Consider the following 18,246-nt stretch of genomic DNA (forward strand, 5'->3'; position numbering starts at 1 on the left):
GGCAGAAACACAGGCAGAGGGAGAAGCAGGCTCCATGCTGGGAGCCCAACGTGAGACTTGATCCCAGGACTCCAGGATCGCGCCCTGGGCCAAAGGCAGGCGCTAAACCGCTGAGCCACCCAAGGATTCCCTTTGTCCGACTTTCCCCTAGACTTCTAAAGCTTCTAGTAAATCTAAATGCATTCTATTTCATTTGTAAAGCCTTCACCTGTGGCCTTGCTCTACTTGGAGTATCTGGGCTAGCCCATGAGCAAAAAGCAAATGTCCACTTACTTCAAAAGTACTAACTTCAAGATCTTCAAATTTTCCCGAAAGTGACATTCCCGCACAGTTTACAAGCATGTCCACTGGGCCCAGTTTCTCCTGTGCCTGGAAAAGTTTATCAGAGTAGCCATGAAGAAAAAGAGAAGCATCACTTGGTAGCAACTCAGTGCCAATAAATAAAGTCTAACAAACTATTAAAGCTACAGAGATGATTTATCAGTTCCAAGCCCTACGCCAAAATGCTAAGAACCAATTGAAAGGCAAGCAAATTAATTCCAGGTAGCCCAACCTCTTACTTGTTTTATGACATTCTCTACTTGGCTGTAGTCTTGAGATACGTCAACTGATATACAAAGTACCACCTGTGAGGAAGAGAAAAAGATGATCAAAGTCATGCAGGCATCTAAAAGCATTTTTTTAAAGAGTTTTTTTTTTTTAATCAAGGCAATTCTTTCCAATAGCTAGGGAATCTAGTCTTGTGGGCATAGATTGCAGTGTTGGAAATCTGCTGACAGTGCACTACTGGAGCTTAATTTTCTTGGCAGTTCTCACAGAAAACTCTTATGCAAACTGAAAAACACATCTTAAGAAATACTGGTCAAAGTACAAACTTTCAGGTATAAAATAAATAAGTCCTGGAGATCTCCTGTACAACACAGTGACTACTGATATGAATACTACATTGTGTACTTGAAATCTGCTGAGAGTAGATCTTGAGTGTTCTCAATACACACACAGAATAACTATGTGAAGTGATGGGGTGTGTTAATCAACTTGAGGTGGTGAGCATGTCATGATGCAAATGTGTATCAAATCATCACACTGTGCCCCTCAGGTCCATACAATTTTTGTCAGTTATACCTAGATAAGGCTGGAAACAGATAAGAAATGTAAAGAGCTCCTCTTGGAACACTGCTAACCTACAGTGACCGAAGGCAGGTCTGAGATCACTTGTGGTCAGATGAGGGAGACCTGGCTCGTGGGGAAACAAGTGGAACTCTGGGGGGATGGACATGCTCTGTGTCTGGATCTCAGGGCTGGCTGTACACGTGTATGCATCTGTCAAAAGCCATCAAACTGTACTCTTTACATGGGTGCGGTTTACTGGACATAAATTATAGCTCTGGTTATTAAAAAGAATACATAAATTACATAAAAAATCAATAAATTGTACAATTGTATCTCAATTGTTAACATCTTAGGTTGTTAAAAATAAAAACAATAAATCTAATAAATACGCTTAAAAAATACGCTCCCCTTGGAGCACTCCCAGGGCTCAGACTGCCCTACTGGGAGTCCGAATCAGCAGACAGGGGATGAAGAGATAAGCAAACAATACCTACTCACAAAAGCCACCTGAGTTTGAGTCCCTGCACTGGTGACTTTATCTTTCGAGGCCAAGGGTCGATCTGGGGCTGTGGGAGTTTGAGGTCCCTGACTCTGGGCTGATGGGCCACTCAGGGATTCTCTAGACAAGGGGCCACCAAGGCAGGCCCTCGAGCCCACCCAGTCCAAGCCTGGCCACGTTCACAGGTTCACAGCACAGAGAGATGGCAGGAAGAGCCCAGCCCACGCTTGCCAAGGGAAACAATTCCATTTGGTCTTTGGAAAGGAAGAAAGGAAGAAGGAAGGAGAGGAAGCACATATTTCAGCGCTTGCTTTGATAGAAATTTATAAAATAGCCGTTAAGGATACGAAAGGGCGCTAACAATGAGCTATTGTTTTAATTTCCCTTTTTGGACCACGTTTTCAAATCCAGAGCTGAGCCTCTGAGATCGGAATGTTCTAGGTTCCAAGGAGGGGGTCGCAGAGAGAGGGAGAAAGGCATTTTCTGGACTTCTCAGTCTTTCCAGGAGTTCTCCTCGGTGGAGACTGGCCGCCAAGCCAGGGGGCAGACAGAATGAGTGTGTACAGGAGGGCACGTCCACATGGGCACTCGCGCCTGCATGTGGCCTCGAGTGTAAGCGGTGGAAGGAGAGGGCCTGGTGTCCACAAGCCTGGGTCCTGATCCTGCCCCTTCGGTCACTAGCCGGGCGGAAGCTGAGGAGGCAGCGGTGGCCTCACCAGGCCCAGAAAGGGTGTCAGGAGCTGGTGACCAGAGATCCCTTCCAGCTCTGAGAAGATGCGACGTGCAGAATAAAGCCACAACGTGAGAGGTGACTGCCTTAGAATCGGATGCGCCAGGCAGGAAGTCTTATTTGGTGCAGGAAGGAACCCTGTCCAAAGGATCTAAATTCCTAAGGAAACAGCCTCCTTCACAAACGTCACCTGGAATATTCCAGAGCTGCCCCTGGGTTTTATGCCTCTAATCAGGATTTTTTACATGAGTCTTTTCATACAGTATTAGATCATTTACTATGAATAAAAGCTATCCCAAGGACAAGTAAAATTATAAAAAGAAAGAAAGAAAGAAAGAATGAATGAACGAAAGAAAGAAAAAAGAAAAGAAAAAAAAGAAAAGAAAAGAAAAGAAAGAAAGGAAAGAAAGAAAGAAAGAAAGAAAAGAAAAAAAAGAAAAGAAAAGAAACAAAGAAAGGAAAGAAAGAAGAAAGAAAGAAAGAAAGAAAGAAAGAAAGAAAGAAAGAAAGAAAGAAAGAAAAGAAAGAAAGACTAACAAGTCACCAGGAGAAAAGTGTCCACAGGGCCCTGCTTACGCTGAGCCATGTGGCAAAGCCCTTCTGTGCAGGCAAAGGCTCAAGCTCCGTCAGGCCCACCCCAGCCCTGCCGTCTGTCCTCTCCCTGACACGCACGTCTGGAACCTGCCACATGACCCTAAGTGTCTGGAACCTGCCACATGACCCAAAGCCTTCCGACAGCTCAAGTGGGGACGGGAGTCACGGTGAAGAAGTCCGGGCAGAGAGAGGGTGCTGACGGCAGGCCTGGCCTTTGGCCAGCAGCATTCATACTCCATGGCTTCAGAGGATACGTCTTTCTCTATCAGAACTTCCAGGAATCGGGGAAAGGTGAGGGATCTGCTGAGCTGGCAGCTTCCCAACAGTCCCGGGCTGCAGAGAAGGGGAGCACAGAGGCTATGGAGGAGAGAAAATCTCACAAGCGAGGCTCTCTGCCTGCAGTACAGATACACGAGCAGAGAAGTGCAAGCAGCCCTCGCACAGGGAAACGACCACATACGCTGGGCACCTGGACTCTGCTGAAGGAGTTACAGGAGAGAGGCCGATTCGTTCTTACTGACATGGGAAGATCTCTAACATATTTTGGAGGTGAAGCAAAGAGGCAATTAGAACTACAGTGAGGGGCGCCTGGGTGGCCCAGTTGGTTAAGCATCTGACTCTTGCTTTTGGCTCAGGTCTTGATCTGAGGGGGTGGGATTGAGCCCCACATTGGGCTCCACACTCGGCATGGAGTCTGCTTGAGATTCTTTCCCTCTCCCTCCCCCACTGCTCCTCCCCCTGCTTGCTCATGTGCTCTCTCAAATAAATAAGTAAAATACATTTTAAAAAAAATAATAAAACTACAGTGAAACAGCATTTAAAACCCATCTGAGGGGCACCTGGGTGGCTCAGTGGTTGAGCATCTGCCTTTGGCTCAGGGCATGATCCTGGAGTCCTGGGATCGAGTCCTGCATCGGGCTCCCTGCAAGGAGCCTGCTTCTCCCTCTGCCTGTGTCTCTTTCTCTCTGTGTCTCTCATGAATTAAATACATAAAATCTTAAAAAAAAAAAAATCCAAAAGGCAAAAATTAGGAAATGAGCCAATACCAAAGTGTTGGCAGGATGCAGGGCAACCAGGGCAGCGGGTACTACCAGTGGGCATGTCCCCATGCCAGTGAAGTTGAAGATGCACATGCATTGTAACTGTTACTCCACAATCCTATTTCCAGGCACCATCCATTCTTGCACACGTACACAGAGATGTGTTGTAGAAAAACTTCAGTGACAGCAAGAAATAAAACAAACTAACCAAAACACCAAAAGTGAGATATCCACCAAAAGTAGAATTGATGAACAAAAGGTAGTATATATGTATTCAGAAAATGTGTGACAGCAGTTAACACACACACACACACACACACACACAAACTATGATTTTATGCAGCAACAGCAAGGAATTTCAAAAGCAGTATCTAGCGAAGAGATCAAGTTGCACAAAAGTACCAGAAAAACGACGTGCTACACATCTACAGAGGTAGAAAGCAGGTTAGTGATCGCCTGGGGCTGTGGGGGGTGAAAGGGGAAGCAGGGAGTGACAAGATCTGGGCTCTCCTGATGGGATGATGGAAAAATTCTCAAATGGATTCTGGTGCTGGGTGCACAACTCCATGGATACGCTAGACGCCACTGAGCTGTACACTTGACACGGGTGAATTGAATAGTATGTGAGGTATGCCTCAGGAATGCAGACAAAAAAAAAAAACAAATAAATAAGAATGATGCCATAAAGCTCAAAGAGAAGCAGAAAGAAACAGTATACTACGGAGAGTCACACGCACCACCTTGTCAAATTATTAAAAAAAGCATAGCAACACAAAAGTCAGGTTGGGGGTTGCCTCTAGGAATGAGACCAGGTGATATGGGCACCCAGAGGGGGCTTCAGGGGCCCCAGAAAATCTCATTTCTTAAGCTGGGTGAGGAGTATCAAAATAACTTATTGTTATGTTTTATACTGAAAGATATATATATTTACACACACACATACACACATATATATGCCATTTTATTCATCCCAAAATGCCATAACCCCCCCAAAAAAATTTAGTACCCCTTTCCACTTATGTGTTTGTATGAAGTCACCTTAAATAAATAATTGAGATCATTTTCTGTAAAAACATGTGATCACTGGTGCACGGAAGTCAAAGTCTGTACATTTTGGGCCTGAACTTGTAGACAATTCAAATGATTTCACCTTTTTCAAAAACAGTCTAATATGTATTTTAATTAGGAAAAACCCTACACGCTTTCAATGAACTATTCACAGTTGAAATAACTGTTTTTCCCCCTTTCCACAACTATGTTGATTAGCACAGAAAATGCATCATGAAGACTGATCATACCTGTTTATCATTAATAGAGTGCTTTTCAATTTCTTTCTTTGCCTGCAGCAGCTTGTCCTGAAAGCAACAGAGAACAATTAGTTCTGGTGATTGTCTATTTGTCTGCTTGTTTGTTTAAATGGAGCGAAAAAGCAATTATTTGTGTATTTATTAAATTCTAGAAAACACGCGAGACAGCACCTATGTTGCATAGCTATGGGCCACTGTCTACGAAAGAAAGAAGCTCTAAAGTTATGTTTGGCTATGATTAAGTTTTTCTGAAAGGTAACAGAAAAACAAAGAAACTGCAAAATCCTAATCAACACTACTAATTGCTGATGGGCACTATATCAACTCTAATAAATGTTTTGATCTGACATTATTTGGTTGTGATATAAAACAAGAGCCACCACATGGCTGTGCAATGCTTCCCAAACTTAAGAGTTCACGTGGTTTCACGTCAAGAGTGCTTTCATAAGAGATTGTCCAATATTTTCCTCCTCTACCATAAAAGCAAATATAGTGAAAATCACCTTTCAGGTACATTGAGAAAACCGAATCCTGGCAACTTTCGAGAATAATCTTAAGACAAGCAAAGCTACCCTGAAACTGAGAAACTCTGCCAAGGTCTCAATTTTGCTTATTTTACTCATTTTCAAAGAGAGAGACGTATCAGTTTACAGTTCTTAATTTGTTCAAAAAGTTGTAATTTCAGTACATCAGGACAGCTAGAGAAGAACAAAGGAGGAGGCGAATCCTTGGGAAAGACGTGGGTTTTCTGAACATGGGTGTGTCTATAATAATTTTGTTCTATGAATAAAGATACACACAACTTTCCTTTGTCAAAAGTAGAATAAACAACTATATTAGATAATAAAGAATTTCTGGATGCCAGAAGGCTCGTCTGCTCATTCATGTCTAGCATTGCAAGGACCAGAGAAGGAGCTTCTGAAACACTTCAAACCCGGTGTCTCCCCTGCTTCCTTCTCATCTGTCTTGTATCAAATATCGGCACAGCTTAAATCTCACCAAATGCCATTTTATTAAAGTTATGTTTTCCTTCCCATAAAGTGGCTTTGATGTCAAAGTAAATTCATTGTTAGAGATGTCAGGATACAAATGAAAGGTAGCAATCCCACTGTTCTCGATTTTAAGAAGGAATAATGAACATCAAAGCCTAATTCTGGGCCAATATTTAAACATTTCCCCCTCCCAGACCCTCCCTGGCAGCTGTGTACCCCCACCAGAGTGGCCCCCTCTACTGCCCTCCTGTGGCACAGGTGGGTCCAGAGTCCCCCAGCAGTGATGCCCTGCTGGCATCCCCAGCCCTTCCATCAACCCTCCCTTCATTTCTTCACTCCAGAGCTCCACACTGAGCACCCTCTGGGAGCCAAGCATTATGCCAAGCACAGAACAACGGCGGTGGACAACAATACGGCCGTGGTCACCTCCCCCCCCCCAACCCCCCCCCCCACCCCGCCTCCACAGAGCCAGAGGGCTTCACTGTTCATGTGAATACAGTGTCATTGCTTTGGATGTGGAAAGGACTCTAGCAAGAGTAACAGACCTTGGGGAGGGGAGGGAAGGGGAGGGGAAGGAAGGGGAGGGGAGGGGAGGGGAGGGGAGGGGTGAAGAAGAGAAGAGAAGAGAAGAGAAGAGAAGAGAAGAGAAGAGAAGAGAGAGAAGAGAAGAGAATTAAGAGAAACGGAGGGGAGGGGAGAGGAGAGGAGAGGAGAGGAGAAAGAAGAAGAGAAGAGAAGAGAAGAGAAGAGAAGAGAAGAGAAGAGAAGAGAAGAGAAAGAAGAGAAGAGAGAGAAGAGAAGAGAAGAGAAGAGAAGAGAAGAGAAGAGAAGAGAAGAGAAGAGAATTAAGAGGAGGGGAGAGGAGGGGAGGGGAAGGGGAGGAGGGGAGAGAAGAGAAAGAGAAAGAGAAAGAGAAAAAGAAGAGAGAGAAGAGAAGAGAAGAGAAGAGAAGAGAAGAGAAGAGAAGAAGAGGGGAGGGGAGGGGAGAGAGAAGAGAAGAGAAGAGAAGAGAAGAGAAGAGAAGAGAAGAGAAGAGAAGAAGAGAAGAGAAGAGAAGAGAAGAGAAGAGAAGAGAAGAGAAGAGAAGAGAAGAGAAGGAAAAGGAGGGGAGAGGAGAGAAGAGGAAGGAAGAGAAAGGAAAGGAAGGAGGGAAGGGAAAAGAAAAGAGAAGAAAAAGGAGAGGAGAGGAGAGAAGAGAAAGGAAGAGAAGAAAGAGGAAGAGAAGAGAAAGGAAGGGAAGAGAAAAAGAAAAAAGCAAAGCACAGCAAAGCAGACCTTGTGTTGACTTGACACAGAAAACCACGTTTTGCTACACTGCTGGGGAGGAAGGAGCAAGATTTCCTGTGGAGTGGAGTGGAGTCCGGTTTCAGTAGAGATGTACCTCATCTCCATAATAAGCAAATTCCAGGGAACCACCTGCACATCCTGAAGGACTGGGGATCAGCCCTGCAATCGGCTCAGCAGGGGTGGGTAGGTGGAGGCCCTCCCCCCGGGGTCCCCACAGCAGGTGTGCACCCGCCCCGACCATCTCGACCATCTCGACATGGACCATCTCGACATGCAGCATCTCTGATGTTGCCCAACCGTTGTGGAAACTAAATAAATATTTGTGGAACCGACCTGACTTCAACCAAGAAGTGTTTGCCCTGAATATGAGAAACAACCAGGGGTTCCAGGATCACACCTCGAACCAGAGAGATGAGCCACTTCTCGCCCAGGTTCCCAACCCCTAAGCACAAGCCCAGCCTCTCTGGCTCATCAAAAGCTGAGTAAGCAAGTCCATGACAACACACCCAGAAGACGTACCTCATTTCGTGCCACCAGAGTTATAAACGCTCCTTGTTTATAGCACTCGATAGCAATGCACTTTCCAATGCCGCTGGAGCCTCCTGTAACCTAAAAGCAAATATAATAAAAATCTTAGCTCTTGCAATTTCCCTTCTCTGGGAAGTTTATTTAAAACAACTGGGATGGGCTCTAAAACCCAATCTACAAGAGACAGATTTTTAGCTATTGTAGTTTCCTCGTCCCAGACTCGATGAATGAATTAAGCAGAGACATGAAAGATTTTACTGTCTTGCTGCTTTGTTTTTGGTACTGAACTATAAATTGCACATCTATATTTTTCTGCGTTTACTGGAGGGAAAGTGCCCTAAAACTCGAGCTAATAAGTAAGCCATTAGTCTACCTCTGGTTCCAAATTTAAATGAATCTTATTTCCTTATTGCTTATCTCCTGTGTGACTATCTTCAAAAGAGAAGAAAAGAGCCACTTGCATAGATCTTCTAATGTTTTACATGACCGCTTCTTAAAAAAGTACACAGGATCATATGGAAATACCAAAAGGGAAAGCTTTCCTTCTTGCACTATCCCCCCATAATCTATAGCACAGCTCTACTGGCTTTGAGTTCCATGCTCCCTCCAACCACAGGGCCTTTGCACATTCTATCTCCCCTGCCCTTCTTTCATCTGGCTGGCATCCATTCACCCATTAAATCTCAGCTCAGGGGTGCCTGAGTGGCTCAGTCGGTTAAGTATCCAACTCTTGGTTTCAGCTCAGGTCATGATCCCATGGGTTGTGGGATCCAGTCCCACTTTGCTGGGCTTTGTGCTCAGCAGGGAGTCTGCTTGGAGATTCTCTCCCTCTATCCCTCCTCCCTCTCTCCCTCCCCCCACCAAATGAATAAATTTTTAAAAAATAAATAAATCTCAGCTCAAACATCACTTCCTCAGGAAAACCTTCACCTGCCCATTCCCTAACCTCAACCCACTTTTCAGCACCACATCTTTTTCCCTTTACTTTATGGCACTCACAGACTCAAACAACCATGCATTTATTTGCGTGGTTATCTGATTCACGACCATCTCTCCTATCCCTGCCTCATAAATGCCCTAAAAATACCTACTCTCTTTCTGCTCCCCGCTACATTCCTAGCACTTAGCACAGCGCCTGGCACATAGGAAGGGCTTGCTACATACTTACCTAAGTAAGACAGGTGTAATATTATTTTTCTAGTCATTTTTCCTATGCAAATTATATAATACAGGTCAAGAGAATGGAGGGCCCCAGGCTGTCAGGTGAAGGAAGGGGGGAAAGTTTCACATAGGCAGCTGACCTTACATGGGATCATATCCTAGATGATATGATATATACGTCAAAATATCTTACGTCAAAAAAACTAATAAAAGGCTTTACAATATTACATTAAGGAGCCGTACTGAAACTTAGCTGTCGACTTCCATACAACACACATTCGGGTGATTTCAAATATTTCACCATTAGGTATTAGTCATGCTGTAATGAACATCGCTGATCCCATCTCAATTATTTTAAAGTTATCAGGAAGCCACGCCTCCACAATGTCCCAATCTCCATGGATGCTTCGGCTTCCCTACTTCCCTTTAGCCAAGTCTTCACCACTGAAGAGGCTTCCTTGGCAGATAATTAACCAATTTTCTCCAGAAGGTTACTGTCAAAAAATCTACCTGTTGCCTCAGCTAAACAGTTGCCTCTGAGGAGCTCTTTGCTGCCAAGATATTTCATGGGGGGCTCTGGCTTTTTAATTTTCACCCCACATTCCAATTCCATAGCAATTAACAGCCCCCACCCCCGCCCCGCCTCGCTGTTGCTGCCTCAGTGTTCCTCCACCCAACATCCCCCGCATACCTACCTATCCAAATCCTACCTGTCCTGCAGAGGCCAGATCTAAGGTCCCCTCCTCCAAGAAGCTTTCCTGACTCTGTGGCTCAGTCCTGTCCTTTACCTGTCGCTTCCTCCGTTGTGCATGTTGTGGTAAGTCTTAGCTCCCTTACCAGACTGTAAGCTCCTTGAGAACAAGCACCAAGTCCCATTTATCTCCCTCCCTCTGAGCACAGAACCCTCATAAGCAGCTGCTAAAGAAACCCTCAGCCTACATTATTGCAAAATGGTACAGTGGTACCATTTCTCTGAGGAATACAATGCCAAAAAAAAAAAAAATGTGTAAAGTTTCCCTATTTGTTACTCAATAAATTATTGGAAGTTGAAGTTATGAGGTTATTGAGAAAATTTATAGGCTCTAAAGTGCTTTTACTATTACTGCTGTGTTTCATCTAGACTGTTGGTGGGTAAGCTAGCTGTGCTCATGTACCGCACAGCCAAGATACTGTCCAACCTGATAACTCCTAAGTTTTTTCTGTAAGAGCAAGGGTAAGAAGACTTTAATCTTTCGGTCTTAGCTCATGAGAAACTAACCTTCTAATCAAGCTAATGCTTCGAAAGTATCTAAGAATATACATAAGCCAAGTCTAGGCTGTGTTATTCTGAATGATATAAGAAAATGGAAGAGATTTTCACAATGGCTGAGAAAAGCGGGAAATACGGATTGGGCTGCCTGACAATTGGTAAGTTGGACCTAGATGTGGGACACTCACAATAACTGCTTAATTCCCTTTCCTATCACTGCCTCTCACCGTTCAATGCAAAATATTATCTTATTCTTACTGTCTCTTTCATCACATCAGACACCCCTTATCAAGGACAAGAGACAGGGCGGTTTGCTGCAAGAACTGCTCCCAGCCATTTCCAAAAAAGGGAAGACCTGATTTTCCAGTTCTCAACAAGTCCATTAAACAGCTTAAATAAATACATAAGTAAATAAATAAATAAATAAATAAGCACGTATCCTGCAATACTTCTGCAGTTTTGCCCCTGTCTTTAGGGAGATTACACTAGTTCTAAATAGAAAGCAATAAATAATTATGACCTCAGTCTGCTCCTGCTTTCACACAGGCAGACATTCTAAACGTTAGCTCCCTCTCTCCTAGCACCACCTGGTCTGCTCCTAACAAACCTCAAGAAAAAGAACTGCACTTTCCCTTGTCTTATGACATTAAAAAAAGAAGACAGATGGTGACATCATGTGAATTATTCATGTCATCCTCACATTATTTATAGTGGCGTATTAAAGTGGGACGGTGAAGAGAAGTCTTTTTCGTTTACCCCATCAGACTTGGTCTTACTCAGGGCCTGCAGCGGAATGAACCTGGAAGGACTGGAATCAAGGTTAACTCCGACTCCTTTATAAATACTGAACCAAAATGTTCATTCCTGCTTTGGGGCTCTGCGTTTTTTCCAAAGTTACGCTCTGCAGGCCTAACTTCTGAACGACTGCAACTCTCAGAGCCACGCTTCGGGGGCACAAGTCCTCTGGCAGAGGTGACACCTGCAGCATTCGGCCCAAGTGTCGAGTTTTGCTTCTCTCGCTCGCTTCTGAACCGAGCGGACACTAACCTCCTCTACCTTGCGCATGGGGGGTGGCAGGCGTTGGAAACAGGCTTCCCATGTTTACAAAGGGCAATTTAAGGAAGAGGAAAAAAGACACATCTTCTCGTGCACCGACGCTTGCTGTCCAGGTTTAAAGCCCCGTGAACTAAAGGAGCATCCGTCCGGGGAGCGCCCGCGCGGGGACGCGCCTGGGTCACCGGGGCAGGCTGGCGCCGCCGGCCCGGAGCCCGGTCTCCTTGCTGCACAGCCTCGCCCCGCAGGGCGGTGCGCCCCGGGGGCTGTGGGGGCCGGCGGCGGCCTCGGACGAGAAGCCGGAGCAGGTGCGGGCGCCGGCCGCAGGTGAGGAGGTGCGGACACCTGCACAAAGGCGAAGGCGCGACGCCAGCTTCCGGGGCGAAGCCAGCGCCGGCGTCGGCTCCCGGCTCCTGCCTACGCGCCAGCAGGTCGGAGGCTCGTCCGGGAGCCCGCGCGGCGGCCCAGCGCGCCCCGGGGAGCCCGGGAGGAGCCCGGAGGAGCCCGGAGGAGCCCGGAGGAGCCCCGACGCCCCCCCCCTCCGCCAGGTGAGTCACTTCCCGAGGCTCCTCCCGCGGCTGCTCTTTCTGTCCTCGCACAGGCCGAGCCCCGAGCCCCGGCCCCGGCCCCGGCCCCGGCCCCGGCCCCGGCCCCGGCCCGCGCCGCCGCCGACCGCCGTGTCCTTGGCAAAGTTTCCCAGCCCCTCGGCTCCTCGGTGGGCTCCTCGGTGGGCTCCTCGGGAACCCCGAGCGCGAACCCCGGCCGGGCCCCCGCCGTGCGCCCCCGCCCCCGCCCCCACCCCGGGGGCCGCGGGGACCGGCCGGGCTGCGCCGCTGCAGGGGGCCCGCGGGGAGCCGGACGCGGGCGGCTGGGCCTCGGGCCGGGCTGGCGGCGGCGGCGCAGCAACAGGAGGCCACTCACCACCACATGCGCCCCGGGCAGGGCGAGGGGCTTGGGGCTGATGAGCGGGGACACCATGTAGAGCAGCAGCACGAACGCCACGAGGAAGGCGGCCGCCAGCAGCAGCATCGCTCGGCGGGGCCGGGCCGGGCCGGGCCGGAGGGCGGCGGGCGGCGGGCGGCGGGCGGCGGGCGCGGGGCTCGGGGCTCGGCGGTCACGCGCGGCCGCGCGCAGCAGGAGCCGCTGTTTGGGTTCGCGGCCGGCGCGGGGCGGGGCGGCGGCCGGAGGGGAAGAGGCGGAGCCGGCGGAGGGCGCGACCGCGGCGGGGCGGGGCGGGGCGGGGCGGGGCGGGGCGGGGCGGGGCGGGGCGGCGCTTCCCGGGGGCGGGGCGGGGCGGGGCGGGGGCGGGGACGGGGGCCCGCGCCCCTGGGGCGCCCCTGGGGCGCCCCGAAGGCCGGGGGTGGCGGCGGAGGCCGGCTGCCCGGGGGCACGCGGTCCCGGGGCGCCCCCCGCCGCCCGGTGGGAGCCCCGGCGCGAAGCCGACCTCCCGGGCCCGGCGCGGCCTCCGCAGCGGGCTCCCCGCTCGGGCACGGCCCACGGTCGGGAAGCGGGGAAGCCTGGCGGTGGAGCTTAGGAGCCGCTCGGATCCAGTTTCCTTGGGCTTCAGAGCGCATCTCCTTTCCCGAGGCGGGGATCAAACCCAAACCAAAACAAACAGCTCTACTGAGATCTAATTCACATCCCAGCCCATTCACCGACTGAAACTGCACAATACAGGGTGTTTGGCGTAGTCCCAGACTCCTGCAACCACCACCGCAGTCAATCTAGGACATTGGGTTAGTGATACACACCCCCACCCTAAAAGGTCCTGCACCCTTCAGCAGCCACCCCCCCTTCCTCCCAACCACGCCCCCAGTCCTAGGCTATCACCCATCTGTATGTCTCTAGATTTGCCCAGCCTGGATATTTCGTATAAATGGAATTCTGCTATATGCAGCCTTTGCTGTCAGGCTTATTTCACTTAATATAATGTTTTCAAGGTTTATCCCTGCTGTACAATGCTACCGCACTTCATTCTTTTTATCACCAACTTGTAGTCCCTCGTATAAATTGATCACATTTCATTTATCTGGACATAGAGGTTGTTTCTATTTGGGGGCTGTTAGGAATTACAGTGCTGGGCACCTGAGTGGCTCGGTGGTTCAGCATCTGCCTTTGACTCAGGTTGTGATCCCCGGATCGAGTCCCACATCCAGCTCCCCACACAGAGCCTGCTTCTCCCTCTGCCTGTGTCTCTGCTTCTGTCTCTGTCTCCCATGAATAAATAAATAAAATCTTTAAAAAAAATAAAAAGGAATTATAGTGCTGTGAACATTCATGGATGAGATTTTGTGTGGACATATGCTTTCATTTCTCTTGGATGCATACCTCGGAGCAGAATGGCTGGATCTACGGTATCTCAATGCTTAACCAGAGCTGCCAGATATTTTCCAAACAGCCACATCACTTTCCGTTCCCACCAACAATAAGCATTCCAGTTTCTCTACAACCCTACCAATACTTGTTATCAGTCTTTTTAATTATAGCCTTTCCAGGGGGTGTGGCATCTCATTGTGGCATCTCATTGTGATATCCAAATATCCTTATTTGGATAAGGCACGGAAGTTTGCTTGTTTGCTTGCTTTACCTTTCTGTTTTTGTTTTCAGAAATAGGAAAGAGGGGCAAAGGGAGTGATCTAATTTTTTCTTCTCCCTTAATTTATTGCCCAGAGTTAGGCGAATGACAAGGTTTGAGGGCACAGTCTGCAAAACTTCTGACACCAATTCAAATTTGGGGGTTCCTCCCTAGAATAAAAAAATTAAGAAATAAATTTAGGGGTTCCCAAACCAACTTCACTTTTGGTAATTCTCTGGAAGGCCTCACAGAATCCCACATTGAGCTGTTATTCTCATGGTTGTAATTCACGACAAAGTCAGCCAAGAGAAGAAGTACATAGGGTAAAGTGTGGAGGCCTCCACCTGCAAAGCTCCGGTTGCCACCTCCCATGGAGTCAGGACACGTGACCCTCCCAGCATGGGTGGTGTGATACTAGAGTGGAGTATTGCAAACCAGGGAAACTCATCGAATGTCCAGAGTGTTTATTGGAGTTTTCATTATGTTGCCTGTATGGCTGAACACAGTCTTCAGGTCAATTGATGTTGCCTGATACAGCCTTCCACCTAACTCACATCGTTGGTCTTTCTGGCATGATCAACCTCCACCTTAAAAGTACAGATTGGCCTGCCCTCATTTAAACAAAAGTACTTCTATCAGGTATGGCACAGATTACCTCCAAGAAGCCAAAGACAGAGGATAGCCCTTCTCTTCTGAGAAGACTCTGAGGCAAGCCTAGATTCTTTACTGCACAGGTCACTCCCTGGCCTTTATCCAAAGCTCTCCTACAGCAAAACAAACATATGCCCTAACATTTGGAGGAGGCAGTGTAGAGTAGGAGGCTCTTAACTCAATTTCCCAGGATTTGACCATCAAGGGGTGCCTGGGTGGTTCAGTGAGTTAAACATCTGCCTTCGGCTCAGGTCATGATTTCAGGGTCCTGGGATTGAGCCCCGGTCAGGTTCCCTGCTGAGCAGGGAGTCTGCTTCTCCCTCTCATTCTCCCTCTGTGCTTTCTCTCTCTCTCTCTCTCAAATAAATAAATAAATAAATAAAATCTTTAAAAAAAAATCTGGCCATCCATATCAGTAATGCAATCTTACTGATAAGACAGTGCCAGTGTTACACCATACCCCAATATGGGCAGTAGACATGGCCTGAAAAATAAGAGTTGAAAGATAGTGGCATATCACTGGAATTTCACTCAATCATCAACAACTGGTCCAGTTCATCATCACATCACCTGTCTCCCAAAGCAATCCCTCACAGGTTTGCAGTTTCCATTCAACTCTATCAGCTTCTAGAAAAAGGAGTGGTGTCCAGGCGCTAAGACATCTGGTCTAACTGGACTCTTGTAGGAGACAGTATCACCTCTTGCTAGGAGCCTCCGTCAAGGTGTTAACGTCATACTGGATTTTACTTGTTGCATCGCCCATTTATTTGTTCTTTTACCTGCAGCTACTATTTCTCCTTCTGTTTTTACTCACACTTTCCCCTGTTGGAAGGAACACTAGGTTCAGCCTAGTTCTATGCTGTTCCAGATTGCCAGCACTGCTAGTAGTTGAGTGGACCCCCTCAGTCCATTCCCATTCATAGAGGGTACAGTGATACAGGCATACAGCTTGTGGGCTTTCTCAACCATGAGGCAACACAACTGCATTCACTATCAATCCCAATTTCATCAGATGGAGTGAATGCATAACCTCCCCTCCCTTCATCAATGTCTTGGAATTCTAGTATAAAGGTTGAAAAATATAGTTTCTTGCTTAGGGATGATCGTTGATTCTAGCACCTTCATTTGAAGCCCTGGTCCTTGGGATCACAGCATCGGGGAGAAAAAAAAAAAAGAAAGTTGAGGCAATGTGGAGGAAAAAAAAGCAGAAATTATGGTCATACCATCTTCTCTCCATGGGAAGAACTGCATAGTCATACCGGCATTCTCCCTCACTCCCTCCAGATCCCCCAGAAAAGTGGAGAGATCTATCAAAGTGAGCAACACACTCCTGAAGACACATAAGTCAGCCTTACATGTCTTTATCTCTCCCTCCCCCATTTTGTTTTCTTTTATTATTAACGGTGATTCATTCCAGAGAGAGAGAGAGAATGAAGGGCATAGAGAGGCAGAGGAAGAGAGAAACAAACTTGCTCAGAGCATGGAGCTTGACTTCACCACCCTGAGGTCATGACCTGAGCTGAAACCAAGACTCAGACTTTTGCCCAACTTCGCCACCCAGCCGCCCTCCCTCCCCAGCTACCCCTTCCTCTCCCATTTTAGGCAACAAATGTTTCAATTACCTGTTCTAACTCTCCTTTAGACCTTTACTCAAGATGATATGCAGCATGATTCGTTCATCTGATGTGATATCTCTTTGCCCATTGTTGGACACTGTGGGCTGTAAAGTATGTTCTTTGGTCTGAAGAAATGGAATTGGTGGTCTGAATTAGTGCAATATCTTCTAATCCCATCCTTTTATAGTGTTTTGAGCATTTGCACCTACCTCTAGGCATGCAGAACCCAGTCCAGAGTGTCCAGAGTGTATCTGTCTTTGTGAAAACCTGTTTGTAACCTTCCAGGACCAGCATCAGTCCAAGCTCCAGTTCTGTGTTGGGCCTTCCTCGCAGGGAATCTGCCCCACAGCCATCTGCAGCCTCTGTCATTTTTTTGGCCCACAAAAAAGTTCTTATTGGCATTCTGTGCTCCAGAGTGTACAAGAGGACAATGTCTATATTCATCCCATCTCTACATTGCTTCACCAACAGGTTTAGAACCATCTAAATGTCTATCAATGGATAAGTGAATAAAGACAATGTGTTAAAAATATATACTATGAAATATTAGTTGGCCTTTAAAAAAAGGAAATCCTGCCATTTGTGATATCATGAATAAACCCGGGGACGTTACACTAAGTGAATATAGAAAGATTTCACAGAAATATAGACAAATATTGCATAATCAGATTTATATGTGGGATTGTAGAAAAAAGAAAAACTCGTAGTAACAGAGAGCAAAATGGTGGTTACTGGAGTCTGGGGCTTGGTAGGGAAGAGAAGATTAAGAAACAGAGAGAGAAAGAAGAAAGAAAGAAAAAGTAAAAAGGAAAGTAGAATATCAGTTTCCAGAGGCTGTGCAGAAACTAATGTGGAGAGTTACTGCTTAATGGGTAAAGAGATTCAGTTTTGCAAGATAAAAAGAATTCTGGAGACCAAGGTTATGAAGTTTGCACAACAATATGAATGTATTCGATGCTACTGAGCTGTCAACTTAAAAAAATGATTAAGATAGTAAATTTCATGTCATGTGTATTTTATCACAATTGACATTTCCCCCAAGTGGATTCTAATATGCTTCTATCAATATCCCAGCAAGACTTTTTGTAGATAGAGGCAAGAGTATTCTAAAATTCATGTGTAAAGGCAAAGAAACTAAAATAGCTAAAATTTTTTAATAAAAGAAGAACAGACTGGGCGCCTGCGTGGCTCAGTTGGTTAACCATCCGACTTTTGATTTTTGGCTTAGGTCCTGGTCTCAGGGTCCTGGGATCCACCCATGTTGGGCTCTGCACTCAGCAGGGAGTTTTCTAGTTCCTTTATCTTTGCTCCCCAACCCCATCACACACATTCATGCACATGCGCGCTCTTTCTCTCTCTCTCTCAAATAAATAAATAAAATATTTTTAAAAAATTAAAGAACAGAGTTCAAGGAACCAGCCTACCTGATTTTCAAGACTTGTATAGCTATAATAATGAAGGCTGTGTGGTACTGGCATCAATGGGACCCAGAAACAGACCTACACGAATACACCACACTGATTTTTGACAAAGATGCAAAAGCAACTTAATGGAGGGAAAAGTAGCCTTTTAAATAAATGGTGCTGTGACAATTGGGCATCTATAGACAAAAAAAATGAACCTCGACTTGACCATTACACCTTCCACAAAAATTAATTCAGATGGTGTGATAGTTAATTTTATCCATCAATGTGACTAGACTATGGAGGGTCTAGATATTTGGTCAAATGCTATTCTGGGTTTTTCTGCAAGAGTGTATATAGTGAGATAAACTTTTTTTTTTTTAAGATTTTATTTATTCATGAGAGACACACAGAGAGAGGCAGAGACACAGGCAGAGGGAGATGTGGG

General features: G+C 46.8%; 1 protein-coding gene across 1 annotated transcript in view; it reads right to left on the reverse strand.

Annotated features, from left to right (window-relative positions):
• The window catches only part of KDSR (3-ketodihydrosphingosine reductase), a 38,587-nt gene extending 25,911 nt beyond the window's left edge, over positions 1–12,676 (reverse strand). Inside the window, exons 1-5 of the mRNA XM_072758055.1 lie at positions 12,475–12,676; positions 8,082–8,171; positions 5,275–5,331; positions 561–626; positions 274–369 (exon numbers count right to left, since the gene is read on the reverse strand). Of these exons, the coding sequence (XP_072614156.1) occupies positions 274–369; positions 561–626; positions 5,275–5,331; positions 8,082–8,171; positions 12,475–12,582 (417 nt within the window). The 5' untranslated portion in view covers positions 12,583–12,676. The remainder of the gene's footprint in view (positions 1–273; positions 370–560; positions 627–5,274; positions 5,332–8,081; positions 8,172–12,474) is intronic.
• Between the last annotated feature and the right edge of the window lie 5,570 nt (positions 12,677–18,246).

Source organism: Vulpes vulpes, chromosome 5 (genome assembly GCF_048418805.1).
Source record: "Vulpes vulpes isolate BD-2025 chromosome 5, VulVul3, whole genome shotgun sequence".
Taxonomy (NCBI): Eukaryota; Metazoa; Chordata; class Mammalia; order Carnivora; family Canidae; genus Vulpes; species Vulpes vulpes.